The 14,765-nt window shown below is 40.3% G+C and overlaps 1 protein-coding gene across 1 annotated transcript in view; it reads right to left on the bottom strand.

The window, feature by feature from the left end:
* znf385d (zinc finger protein 385D) overlaps positions 1-14,765 on the bottom strand; it is a 98,008-nt gene that overhangs the window by 45,614 nt on the left and 37,629 nt on the right. Inside the window, exon 3 of the mRNA XM_031279405.2 lies at positions 4,659-4,766. Coding sequence (XP_031135265.1) covers positions 4,659-4,766 — 108 coding nt within the window. The remainder of the gene's footprint in view (positions 1-4,658; positions 4,767-14,765) is intronic.

Raw genomic sequence — 14,765 nt, 5'->3', positions numbered from 1 at the left:
TAGACCGAGATAGATTTTCCCATGTAAAACATAATAACCTCATCCTGAGTAATCGCCGACATATACAGTGTTAGAAATAGATTGAATATGATTTAATGAAGGAGGGATGACATTGCTATTTAGGGATGATTTAGCAACATGCAGCAGCAGCAGCAGTGGTTCTCCTTTCAAATATTTTGATTACTTTCAAAACAGTATTAGAAGTAGAAATTAGGTGCGGGGAAAATCGAAACCCATCTGCTGGTTCATAGGTTAGATTAAGCAAGCTTGTATTAATGTAATGCATTTCATTATTGTACTGTAGAGTGCACATATGAGCTAATCACTGTAAAATAATTTGTGACAAACTTTGTAATACAACTTTCTTTTCCGTAATCTATTTTGTTGCTATGACTATGAGTCAATATTGGCATGTAGATGTCAGGCCTGGACTTTAATTAGGTATAATAAATTTGGGCCAGATTGGACAAACCAATTCCTGTTTCGTGGCGAAACTTGGACATTCAACGCCTTGCCAGGGCCACACCGTTGGACAACAGCTAAAATGCTTAGCAATTTAGTGTTGCCAAGTTTTCTAAATTGTACTGAAGAATTTTGAAGTTAATCAGGTTACTTCTGTAGGAGGAGTATGGTAAAGTATAACGCCTGCAAATGGTCAAAAACTTGACTTCCTGTTGGGTTAAGGGTATGGCTCCAAGAGGCTTTTTTGTAAGTATGGACATGATGTATATGCGTACCAAATGTCATACATCTAGGTGAAACCAACTGCAGGAGCTACGTTTTGTAAGTTTGTAGAGGTCGCTATTGGGCCAATTTTCCACACCTAAGCCTGGGACCCATGTAGATTTCTTCAGGCCCAGACAGTCATCATGGATGAAAAGATCTGGGGCAGACTGGACAATGTACATTTGAGTTACAACAACTTCCTCTTTCATGATATTACATTGAAGTTTGCCGTGCCGCCACGGCCACTCCCTTCAACACAAAATCTTTACAACACAGCAGCATCAAGGTATTTAGGCTTTTCTGAACACTTTTGAGTTGAATCTATTCAATCTGCTAGGAGTTACACATCAAAGTATAGTGACTGTAAATTCCTGTTGCCAGTAGGTGGCACTATGACTATGACTCAATATTGAGATGGAGATGTCTTCAGGCAGGGACTTTAATCAATCCTGTAAAGTTTGAAGCAGATTGGAAAACGTACAGTCTAGTTACAAACCACTTCCAGTTTGGCAGCGTTACATGGAAATTCTACGCCTTGCCACATCCACACCGTATGATTGCCAGACCCACACCGTATGACGCTTTGTGATTGAGCTTTGCCAAGGTGTTTAGATTGTACTGACCAATTTAGAAGTCAATCGGATTAAATCTGTAGGAGGACTTCGTTAAATTACACCGTGCGGAAATGGTCAAAATGGAAGAGTCGAGAAGAAGAATGCATTTTCAATTCAAAATGGCTGATTTCCTGTTTGATTTATGATATGGTAGGGATACACACAGTGTTGGGGAGTAACAGAATACATGTACCGGCGTTACGTATTCAGAATACAAATTATGAGTAACTGTTTTCCGTTACAGTTACAATTTAAATAGTTGGTATTTAGAATACAGTTACATTGTTGAAATCAATGGATTACATGACGATAGTTCTCTGTTTCACGAGTTTATTCACTCTCTGAATAAATTAAGGCAACTCCATGCATTTCCCAGAAGCCCCAATATGAAAACAAAAAAAATTAGCTATTTGCGTGATCACTGGTAGAGGTAGAGATGGAGCCGGAACTGACACAACAGAGCCAGGGCAGGAATGCATTTCTATCTTGGAAATTCAAACAGCATATCACATTAAAGAAAGAACAGGGAGAATGAAATATAACTGTGCAGTGCAACCTCTGCTTGCCAGCAACCGACCTCCTTTCAGCGTCCAAATTACTCCACCTCCAACCTGAAGAAGCATCTTAAAGTAAGTTTTGTTTTTAATTAGCTAAGGGTAGTCGCCTGCTGTAGTTTTACTGGTCACCTTGCTATTTTATAGTTAACGTGCAACTTTACATTCTCCTATGTGCTGATTTACTAGCTCCAGAGCCGTTGAAAGACTGACTAGCCCCGTTTGACATGCTAGCTTACGTTAGCTAAAATTAGCTCGTGATAGCTTAGACTGCGGTTAGATTTTTGTAGTATGCAGTTCGGGACTACAAATACAACAATCTATCTGCTTGTTCAGGTACACATTCAGCCAGTTGGAATAGAAAAACACACCAGAATAGGCCTGTTTAGTAAGCTGTATTGACATTATAAAATGTTTTGTTTGTTTTGTAAATGATGTAATTGGTTATTTAACACATGAGTATGACCATAGATAGGTGTAACCACCAGAAGCTACCAGGAACTTTTCGAGAAACTTAGAAATTGATTGCAGGAACCTAACACCAGGTTTGAGTCCAGACCAATGTATCTCTTGATATTAAAATAATTAAAATTACAGATATATTGGTTATGGTGTACATGCAATCTGATAAGTAACAATAGGTTGCAATACAGAAATGTCAAAGATATGTTTGAGGTAATTCAAACCCAGTCACTGTTACATATTTGTCCACCAGAGAGAGAAAGTTTTCACAGTTTTCCATATTCTTATTGTTGACACTTAACACCAACTTCAGGAAAAGCTTATAGAGAAAGAGAGGGGGGAAGTAAGAGGCCAAAAGTGATAAATTAATCTGTTAGAAGACGCAGAACAAATATCTTTCTCCACCTCTGCACCTGTCTTTTCCATTTCAAACTTCACAGTTATACAAAAAACTTAACTACTTAACAGACAAGCAAAAACTGTATCTCAAACAAAACCATTTCCTAATTTTCATGGCTCTTGAAATATGATGTAAATCTCACCAAAGGATAATTTTGTCAATGATTTATTCAGATGATGAAGTTGAAAAGGTCAAAAAGTCCTAATTCTTATATGACTGAATGTCTTGTAGCCTATATGTTGTTCAAAGATGGTGTAATGGATAAGACTCCTCTGGACCTCCATATTATGTCTCCATGATGGATTTGGACTTCACAAAGCTTATACACTTGGACATTGTTTTCTTCTCACATCTTTGGGTCCATCTGACAAATCAAAGCCTCACAGTAATAGCAAAATGACAGCTAACAATGTGTGATTTTCCATCAATCTTTTGTCTGATTCACTCTGTACACCTACAGAAGACCAAATACATGTCTGTATTTCATATCTTTACTGGAGCTAAATCTTTCAGTGATTTACTTATTTTATGTCCCTTTCAGCTATAGAATAAATCTGTTGCCAATGAAGAAAAAAATGAAGTCTCCTGTCATTAACTTCTAAATCAACTTTTATTTAATTTCTTTTTCATATTCCTCATACATTATACTTTTATTGTTTCATGATGTAGGACAAAAGCTTATTTTACAGTTCCATCACTAATGCAATAATAGGCTAAACTGCTTGTTAATGTCAGTTGGGCTGTAGCAAAAGTGTTTAAGTCATTCACTACTTGGTAATATGTTTGCTAGAAATTAGTTTCAATACAATGATTCATCTAACCTCATTTAATAATGTATTGGTCAGACTTAAATGTTATTCAAATGCCGTTCAGACTAAAGCTTAGAAAAAACCTGAAAACAAGCTGTAACCTACAAAGACTGGACAAACCACACATAAAGATTATTTTCACCAACTTAAAACTGGCTAAACAGAGAACTACACACTGAACAACTGAAGCTCTAGTGGTAGAGCTGAGGCTGATGGGAACGTCATTAGTTTTGCGTAAACCAAAGATATAGCCATATACAATTTCTGACCTGATGATGGTGCTAGAGGAAAAGTCAGAGGATTAACAGTTATTACACTTCATAAGGGAAGTAAATTGTGTGCCAACCCATCCGCTAATTGTCAAGACATTCTGGCAGGTTGGTCTTACTCACTGTTCTCTCACTACTTATGCGAAACATAACACTATTTCATTTTTATAAAACCTAAATAATCGTGAGCTAGGATGTGCAGGGCTGTCTCATGGGGGAAGTCGGCCGACATCATGTAAAGAGTGACAAAGGAGGAGGTCAGGGTGGATGGATGTTTCAATAAACACAAGACTTTCTCCAAGGAGACCACCCCATCTAAACATGTTCTGCACTGTAAAGGCTTGCACAGGCGCACTGATGGCTTGTGTTGCTGGAGATTCGTAGGATAAGTCACAAAAAAGAGTGCATAACTTTTTTAAGATATCATGCAAACCGTTGTATGAGGATACACTGCTTGTGATGGTGCTAGAGGAAAAGTCAGGGAACCACCAAAATTAGGAGGATTCGTTCTCAGGTGCAACAAATTCCTGCACAAATTTAATTCAACAGTTTTTCAAATATTTTAGACTGGACTCAAAGTGGTGAACCATCAAACAGACATCCACGAAGCCACAGGGCTAAAAAGACAGTATTCGTTATTACTCTCTTAATTCTTTTTTACTGTTTTTAACAAAATAGGCCTTGCCCGAATCTTATGATAACTATGTGAAAGATAACATAACATCAGAGCAGGTGAGGTGAAATACTTAATTCTTCGGAGTTTGTAATGTGGTTGGGGGCAGGAGTACTTTCACTTTTTTTACTTCAGAAGAAAACTTGCTCACCTGTGAGTTGAACCTCAGCTGACAAACGCTGCAGGAGACGTGCTTCCTCTTTACGGTGGGAGGGAGGCCGAGGGTGTGATGGAGGACGGCTTTCTGCACGGGGTCCATCTGGAGGACAGAGGGAGACACAGAGAGAGGCTAATTAAAACTGTGGTAAAGCAGATCTGTAAATCACATTCACTACTCCATCACTCACTGGGCTGTAAAGAAAAAAAACAGCCTGCCTGGAGCTTTTTAGAAAGCCGGCCATTCATCTTTCGCTTCAACAGGTGCTTAGTGGCTCAGACATTAACACAGACATATCAAGAATTAATGCCCCATTTCCAAACTTGAGGCACACACTATCCATGTTTGACTGTAGGGACTTTGCTGTAATGGCTGTAGACAAAATCCCTCAAGTGAGCACTTTAAGGTCACCATTGGCATCATTGCATCTCTATGCATTTCTATATTACTATCAACACTCTCCAGAAGAGACAAAAAACAACAATAAAGTTAACCTACAAACAAGAATTGTCTGTGTAGACACCATCTGCTTGCCTTATGTTATAGCATTTGATAGCTGTCCAAAAATATATCAAATATAAAAATAACTACTCAAGTATTTGGTGAATAATTAAAAAATATTCCTTCATTGTGATCAGTGTGGCCCGATGAGTTAATTGCCTATAGCTCATTAAACTATCAAAGCAGAGAAAAACAGGACCACACACACACATCTTTGTCTTTGGCAGAAGCTTTTGTCCAAAGCGACATACAAATGAGTTACAATGCAAGTCACGGTAGATGAAGGAGAAGCCATCAAGAATAAGTGCCTCAACACTCTTGTGTTCCACTTTCCACCTGACACAAGTGCAACAAGGCTTGCAGGGCCATGAAGTAACATGTAAGTGCCTAGCAAATGACAATCTTAGAACTAGAGAAGGATAGAGAGAGAGAGAAAGAGAGGGCGAGTAACAAGCTGTTGTCGCTGAGTTGCTCCTGAATAAAATCAATTCATTGTGTGGATTGCAGTGAAGATATACTGTAAATCACCTAACGCTGCTTTTGGAAGACAGCCAAGTTCTATGGCGTGGAGGCACAAGCAATATCAAGCTGCGGCTTCACAGATAATACCTGTTGGCAAGATAAATTTATTGGGCCCTTGAGTTGGTTCACCCATGGATGCCATTAAATCCTATATACTGCAAGCAAGCCCAACAGGAAAAAAGGCAAATGACGCACGTTTAGTGTTGTTTTCGACAACGAAAATTATGACTAAATATCGTCGTCAACGAACCTTAATCACGTGACAAAAACGAGACGAGACACAACGTGAAAGCTGGTCATGTGACAATGACTATAATTAAATGTATAATGCAATATTGTTGACGAATAAAAACAAGACTAAATGTGGTTTACAAAATAAAAACTATGCTAAAATGTCTCTTCATTTTCGTTGACCAAAACGAGACGAGACAAAATAATGTTATAACATTTCGTCTCGTCTCGTTTAGTCGCGTTATTATTATTATTATTTTGCATTATTTCTGTTCCCTGTGTCTTCAAGGGCTGCATCAGGTCGCACTGTGCAGACGCAGGCGACATTACTTCCTCAAGCCCTGTCGCGGCATTATTTAATTTAGAAGATGCAGCGGAGTGAGACAAGCGTAAACGACAACAAACAAAATTAAGTCTGACACAGAGAAACCTGGGACCGTGGCCGCCCAGCCGGAGTTCGTCTTTGGGAGAAAAAGAGTTTTCATTACATAGAAGTGGAAAAGAAAACGGAATGTGTTGTGGAAAAAGATGGGGAGAAATGCGGCCACAAAATCACAGGAAAAAACACCACGAACCTTAAGAGACATCTCAAGCCATTCCATAATGAAATTGAGGTAAGTCAAGACATTAACGTAACGTTACTTTCTATTTTAGAAAGCTAATGCCAACTCATGAGGCTGTGGTTAATGTGTCTCATTTTAACATTAGCTTTAGACGTTAGCCACTGGAGCTGAAAACGACTGAGACAAGTGTGTGTGTGTGTGTGTGTGTGTGTGTGTGTGTGTGTGTGTGTGTGTGTGTGTGTGTGTGTGTGTGTTTGAGAGAGTGTGTGGGTTCTTGGCCAACATTTTGGTTTTGTCTATATTACTAGATATTTATACTATATTGACTGGATTAAATAGAATTACATTACTAATAAGAGACTAAAATACAATTTCCATTGACTAAAACTAGACTAAAATAGTCATGGATAATTCTGACTAAAATAAGACTAAAATGCTCAGACTTTTAGTCGATTGAAACTTGACGAGACTAAAAAGAGTATGAACGTGACTAAAACTAATAAAAATTAAAATGACAGCTTGACACAAAGACTAGAATTATTAAAACAGGCCGCCAAAAACAACACTACGCACATTGTTTCAGAAAAGTTGAAAAATATCGAAGAATTATTGTAAAGTTACCCGAGATTATTCACAAAGAACAGAAGCACATAAACAAAAAGGCATCTGCCACACAAATACATATTTTATTTTATCTTTAGGACTAACTAGGAGTGAACAGGCTACTGCATTGCTGCACACTGCTTGTCTGGTTGGCATGGGCCTCCCTCTGTGTGGTGACAGGGCTTGTTGCTTTGGGCAATGAACAAACACATCTGCCTCGCCGAGAAAGTGCCTCAATAGGCACCAGTTGGCTGCAGAGGGAGGAAAGGTGCTTGGGGTATGTGGGAGGATTAATCCACCTTGACAATTGTGCTGCAGAAGGTAGTTACCCTGATGTTACACTGGCACCTTCTGTGGATACTGTTTGGCTGAACTGACGCTGTTTTTCAAATATTGGGATTTTGAAAGTATTTGTGTGCAGAGGTAGAAAAAGAATTCACCTTTGGAAAAAAGATGAAAACTACTGGTGCTTCAAGTAGAACCGCACAGTAATCTATACATAAATGTCTTAACGCATTCTCTATTGATTCATGTGATATATCGGTGCAGTGGCTCTACAATAAATCCAAGTTTTTGTTGACACTGGGTCAGTGAGAAGTTGATTCAACTCTTTGGGTTAGGGTTAGGGTTAGGATTAGGGTCAGGGTTAACCCCTCAGTCAGGAGTTAGGGTTAGGGTTAACCCTAACCCTTGAGGTTGTAGTTGGTGTTGGTGCTGGTCTATACTCAAAGGTATTCCTAATAAAATATTTTGATTTTCACCCACACTGGCAGTTAAACCAGTGAATCAATTCCTGAAGGGCTGAGGCAGGAAGGAGAGTAATCATGTGCAGGTGATAGCAATGGCAGGAAAGCTACAGCAGCTTGGCAAAACAGACAATCTGGCAAAGATTGGCTGAAGACTGGTCTCCATATTTACACTGTGACGGACTGAATGAGGAGCAGCTGGGTATGCAGGTGACGAGGTCAGGCGATCTCTAGAGGACGTAAACTCACTGAGGGCGGCTAGAGGGCATGTGACGCAAAAAGAAACATGGGATTGAAATGTGCAGAAAAGACACACAGTTGGAGGAGGATAAGAAGGGGGCTGAAGAGAGGGAAGATGGAAGTAATGCAGCCATCGCCATAACAGACTCCAAACATCCCTCCAGGCCGGTCAGGGTGCCACCAAGAACTTGGAAACCGAATGACTTGGCTCAGAGGGACTGGATGGTGGAGAACTGGGTCCAGAGGAATAACTGACTGAGGCAGAGAGCAGGGGGAAACAAACTTGGACAGAGGCCTAATGGAGACAAACTGGAACTGAAGCTCAGAAAAGGCCTGCCGAAATAGAAGCAGCCACTGGTACAGTAAGTAAACATGACATTGGTCTGAAGGGGATGCAGACTCTGAAAGAGAGACAGATACAGGCTTGGACTGACTCTTGACGCATGCGGCATCAGGCTCAGACTGTAAACAAAAGAGCCACTGAATAAAAAAAGCAAATACTGGTTGTAACTGAGGAGACCCATTTAGGTTGAAACAGAGAAGCAGAAACAATCTGTCAGAGACCAATTTAGGAAACAAAAAGGTTCATCCAGGTTGAGACTTAAAACAGACTCAATTAGGTGAAAAGCCAGCCACCATTAAAAGGATGTAATAATTGTTTAAATATGGGGATACCAGCACACATTTTTAGGAAATCTCTTAAGGAAGGCATTTATATTGTTGCACTTGGTTGTATACATGAAAGGTGACAAAGCTGTGTTTTTTAGTTGTGTAAAAAAAGCTTCTGTCTTCCAAAAAACTAGCAGCATAAAGTGATCACAGTATCCCTTTACTGCAATCCAAACAAGGAATTCATTTTATTCTGAAGCAACTCTGCAACTCAATTTTCCATTTTCAGAGAGCAGTTTCACATCAGCTACTTCATGGAGCTGCACACCTTGTGGCACTTGTGGCAGGTGAAATGTGGCACTGAGTGTTGAGGCACATATTATTTAAGGCTTCTCCTTGATCTACCGTGGCTTACATTGTACCTCATTTGTATGTTGTTTTGTACAACATCATCTGCCAAATGAATGAATGTGGATGTAATCAGGAGGAAGTCCATCTCGTATGTGCGGCTCTGATAGTTCATTGAGCTGTAAGCAAAAAGAGCTTGAGAGAGAAGTTCAAACCCTGAGTACAGCTGGTCAATTGCTGCGTTGGTGTGAATGTCAGATTGTCAGTTTCTGAAAGTTACATAAATTGTCTCCAATTCTGACGTCGAAAAGGTGCGTGGGGAGGGTTTCCAAAGCTGTCTAACCATCTGACGAGCAGTTCTGATGAAGTATACTGGTGCCTTTAGACAGACACAGGTTCAGGACAAAGACAACGAAAAAAGTTGATCAGATTAGGAAGCTGTTTCTCATAAACAAATCAAAGTTTGCACATTTTCCAGAGTTTCCCTTTCACAAAAAAAGAGATTGTCCATATAATAAGGGTTCTTACCTACTGGAAATACTCAGATGCGGTTTACACCACGGGCACGCAGCCCGTGGTTGTTTATTTGTCATAAACAACCAAGTCCCTTGCCGTTCCTTGAATTTGACTGAAAATTTCAGAATCTTGTCGTCTCTCAAGTTAGACATTTCCGTTGCCGTCTTTGTGTAAATCAACCTTCTTCTTCAACCTTAGATTTTTGTTTTCTTTCAGAATGATGTAAGCGGCATGATTGAAACGTCATCAACGAGCCCACTCGCTTGCCGTGAATTCTCCGGACAATGACATGCCCTATTCACATATGGGCTCAATCGGACATTACATAGACTTTGTACTAGGGAGCTGACAGGGTAAAGTCCATTTAATGTCCAGACATTTGCATTGTCACATACAGCTTCTCCGGGTAATGTCTAGATAATTTCAGGGTTGCAGTGCATGTGTTTGCATGTGTGCTTCAGAAGGAGGGACAGCAGGGACATATTGTGGATTTATTGCAGGGTTGTAATGTGTTGCTGGAGTTATGAGCTCCCAATATGGTTCTGACTTTGACATTAGATTTAATGCTAAAAAACGCAATAAAAAAGTTGCTCATTACTGATGCTCTTTGAGTGCGCAGTGAAGTCTAAATCTGTAAGTATGTATTTAAATACAGTGCTTTACACTAAATAATGAAACATATTATCTAAATAATATCTTCCTTTTTAATCACCTGCATCTTTTTCTTCCATCTACTAATAAAAACATGTCTCAAATAAAGTGAGTTGTCACCGTAATATTTTTGAATGGTTCCACTTAATTTCTGACACAACGAATACACTTGGTTTCATACATGTAATCAAAAGCATGCCTCAATAAAATGTTCCTCTTACAGCAAAAACAATTACAGCAATTGAGCTGTCAACGACGTGAGGCAGTCTCACATGAATCACTCACAGTGCTTATGTTCACAGACAATGCTCAGTATCACAAAGTAGTCCTTGGTGGGTGTTTTTCAGACACTAATGTTCAACTGTGGCACTCAACATAAAAGGTTTTCTGAGGAATGGCATTGTGTTTCAGCACTGCAGTAAATTTATATTTCTGACACACATCAACACGGTGCCGGTCTGCAGGGAGACTGTATGTGGTTTTCAGCTATCAATTTCACAAATTGCCAGAACCGGGACGGATGCTACATGCTCATGCTTTGAGCCGCTTCGTTGTTAAAGAAGTTGCCAGCAAAACACATACACAAAGTAAAGTGCTACCCAAAAAAGCTCTGATAAACCCATTGTATCCGACCTGCTCAGCACCAAACGGCAAACAGACACTAGCTGGTGAACATAGTGGAGCATTTAGCAGCTAAGGAGCCAGATATTTCCCTCAGGAATCGGTGGAGGTAAAAGTAGAATGAATATGTAGAGTTTAGATTCTCTGCCCGAGCCCGAGCCCGAACCGGACCCGACCCGACCCGGCCGATATTTTTCGCCGCTATCCTTGAGGGCCAGGCCGGGCCGGGCCCTTGTTTAAGCATTTGTGTTTTTTTAATCATTACTTTATTAGCCTTATTCGGTGGGGAGAAAGCTATGCCTCTCCAGCTTCTCCCGTAGCTTTGGGTGGATGTCCTGCACTGACTTGAGTGTGAGGTAAACTGTGCTACATCGTGTCTCCCCCCTCTGCAGCACTGTTCACGGCCAGTGCGTCAGCATGCAGACCGTGGTGAAGGACAGTATTAATTAGGTGATCGAGACAAGAAAGTCTCCTATATGGCTCCAGGGCTTTGATTATGTTGCTGCCTTGATCTGTTACCCACACTATTCGGCTGAGGGAGCTAGGGTTATGTTTTTTTTTTACGTTTCTTCATTCGGATCCATTTGCGATCCATTCCATTCTGAATAAACCAACAACGCAGTTTACATGCTTCGTCCTTGTTGCATTATTTATTAAGATAATTCTGAACAGATTTCTGTAGTTCAAACAACTCAGAATTGTAGTTGAGAACGTCAGTTATAACGGCCCACGTATTAAAAAATTGTCGGGTTGAAATTGGGCTCGGGCTCATAATTACAGTTAATGTGTCGGGCCGGGCCGGGCTCGGAAGCAACGTGCACAGGCTCGGGTAGGGTCGGGCTTGATTTTTTGGGCCCGATCTAAGCTCTATTATGGGGCTTAACATTCATCAGGTCACTAGAAACACAAATCTAAATTAATTCTAATGTTGTGCCATGTCTGCTGCATGTGTAATTAGGCTATTGCACATTCATCATATCAGCTTTAGAAGGTTGACTTTACACATGTTGAGTATGATCCACTGCCTGTAAGTGCCAAAAAACTCAATTCATGCAGCTTTAAGGCAGGAACAGGTCCTTAGTTTTGCGCATAAATGCATTCAAAGTCTACTGAAAGACGCAGGGGGAGCAAACTGATGCAAGGTCGTGTTCTCATGTGCTCAACTGAAGTGACATTTTGCAATTATTTCAAATTGTACAGCTCATGCATGAATGTCCAGAGACAATAAAAGCTTTTACAGCTTTAGCAGTATTCAAGGGTAGAATCATCTAACACACCTACGTAAAAATTGGATACATTATCGGCTTTTAATGAAGAATACATTTACTCAAAATGAAACATTTAAAATATACAGCAGAGCATTTTAAAGTAGCTCCTGTCAGGAAGGAACATCTAGAATAGCAAAGGTGACTGAGTTCATTTCACTTTCATATTAACAATATCAGTTCTTTTGTTCCATTAATTGCTATGCTATGCACAATCAGCATTATGAAACGCTGCACTCACTGTGTAGGCAGAGTCAAAGAGGTAGGAGCAAATAACGCCCACTTGCTCAGTTGAAATGCATGTCATGATGTACATTGAAATGTGCAGCTTCTCACCCTGAAAACACAGAAAAGTCTGCATTACGTTACCAAAGCAGGGACTCTCCTCTGCCTTTGCTGTGACACACTTTGTTGCCAAATTGGAAAGAAAGAGAGTGTTATGCAAGAGTCCACCTTTGTACTGTAAATCTCACCCAAGTTTTTGTGAAGGGAGAAGGGGATGACACATGGAGTTGGCGAGGGTCGCTGGCAAGACTAAAACACTACAGCAGAGAACCAAACGCACTGCAGCCTGCTGGGAAACTGGGGCCTGAGCTCTGGAAAGCTCCTGCCAGTTAAAAACATCTGGGCCACGAGAGAACGGATGACCTCTTACTAGAAACACGCACTGGGATAGAAACATGTTATTTCTCCTTCAGTCTGGTGCAGATGCTGTGAAATGAATCTGTGATGATGAGGCCACAAGAAATGGCACAATCCTGCAAAATGATTAGGAGAAATTGAAGTACGTGGCACTATCATTAATCATTGGGTATAAAGTGAAGAAAAAAGGGATTAAATGTTCTTTATCCAGTGTGCTATTCTTGGCTGCTAATTTACTGATAAATCAGCACCACAATTTCACCATCTCCTGTGTATCTTTTACATGTATCTCTTTAAGATTTATTCATGTAGCATTTCATTCCCTCCCCGCACTAAAACATGATGTGTTCAGGCCCCGTCTGAGGAGAGCAGCTGCAGTGCCAGGGACATGTTATTCCCTGAGCTCGTGCTCCCATCAGCCACCCACTGAGCCACACACTCCGCATGGGCCACGCCTGCCAGGGACGAAAATGTCGCCGGAGCAAATGTACCATGACACACATATAAAGCACAAAGAACCACATAAGTACAAACACCCACACACAAGCCAAAGCATATCATGCATGCCCATTTTCAAGCCTGCAGCAGCGTACAGTGCACGCTAAATTCAGTGACATCTTTCAAATCACTTCCTCAAGCTCTAATATGGAATTGTTTCCTCAGTTGGTTGAGTTCCAGCACTAACACTTGTCAATCATCCTGATGAGCTGTCTGCCTTGAACCAGCCTCCCGCCTGAGGTAACGGTAAAGCTGCCGCAGACGATCAGAGAGCAGATGGTGAACACAGCCAATGTACAATTAAAGAGAAATAAATGTTTGCAGTTCCTTTGAACAGGTCTTGGGCTCACAAAACATCCTTAACATTGTTCAAAAAGCAATTTCAGGTAAAAATAAAGGGTTTAGGATCTTACATACAGAGTCAAAGACACAACCAGTAATGTGTATATGGTAGCTTATTTATTATTTTAATGTACAAATGTTGCATAATGCAGCTTTAAATAGTTTTTTTGTATTTGTTGTTGATCCTGCGCTCTTAACGTGTTCTAGTTTCCTATATCAGTACTCCTAATCTTTTATTTATCTCACATACTCACATTTTTCATTCAACAATTTCCTTTGTCTTACCTTTTCTAACTACAGTCTTTCGATACTTCCGGGGGCGCGGCTCTGTAGCGACCTGGGCTTGTGCTACTGTTGCTTTTGTTTGTTTTTCTATAGTAAATCTTAGCCCAGCAGAGCAGGGGTGCAGTAAATACATCAGCACTTTTTGCACCTCACACTTTAATTATTACAGTTCACTCTTAGGACGTTGTATCGTTTGTGCTGTCATGTGTGTCCTTCTTTTGTGTCTTTTGTGTCTTAGGATGTTGTGCTGATCTCACTTTCATGTTGATTTTATCCTTTTGTATTGTATTTGTATTTTATTCTATGTTAATCTGAGAATGTTTTCTTGTTGGTTATGTTGTGAAGCAACAGATTGTAGCACTATGTCCAAGACAAATTTCCCCTTGGGGACAATAAAGTGTATTCTATTCTATTTTAGGGCGGCAGTAGCTCAGTCCTTGGGGACTTGGCTTTGGAACTGGAAATGGAGTCTCCAGTTCAAATTATTCAGACTGATAGATAACAGACCAAGTATGAAGGGTGGACTGATAGCTGGAGAGGTGCCAGTTCACCCCCTGGGCATTGCCGAAGTGCCCTTGAGCAAGGCACCAAACCCCCAACTGCTCAGGGCGCCTGTACATTGGCATCTCCCTCGCTCTGACATCTCTCCAATGGATGCATGTGTGCATATTTCCTGTGTGTGTGTGTGTGTGTGTGTGTGTGTGTGTGTGTGTGTGTGTGTGTGTGTGTGTGCATATAAAAATAATAATAATAAAAATAAGTGCGTGAAAATGTTGAATTTTCCAAAGAGGGGTTAATAAGGTATGCATTATTATGCAATTTTTTTCTCCTTCCTTTTTCATTCATTTACAAAATTTCAGATTCATTTGACCATGAAGTCGAATCTAAAAGCAGATTTTAAAGCTTGCAGATAAGTGA

Source organism: Sander lucioperca, chromosome 10, assembly GCF_008315115.2.
Source record: "Sander lucioperca isolate FBNREF2018 chromosome 10, SLUC_FBN_1.2, whole genome shotgun sequence".
In the NCBI taxonomy this organism is placed as follows: domain Eukaryota; kingdom Metazoa; phylum Chordata; class Actinopteri; order Perciformes; family Percidae; genus Sander; species Sander lucioperca.
Note: the sequence above shows the minus strand (reverse complement) of the source record. Positions and strands in the feature narration are given on the sequence as shown.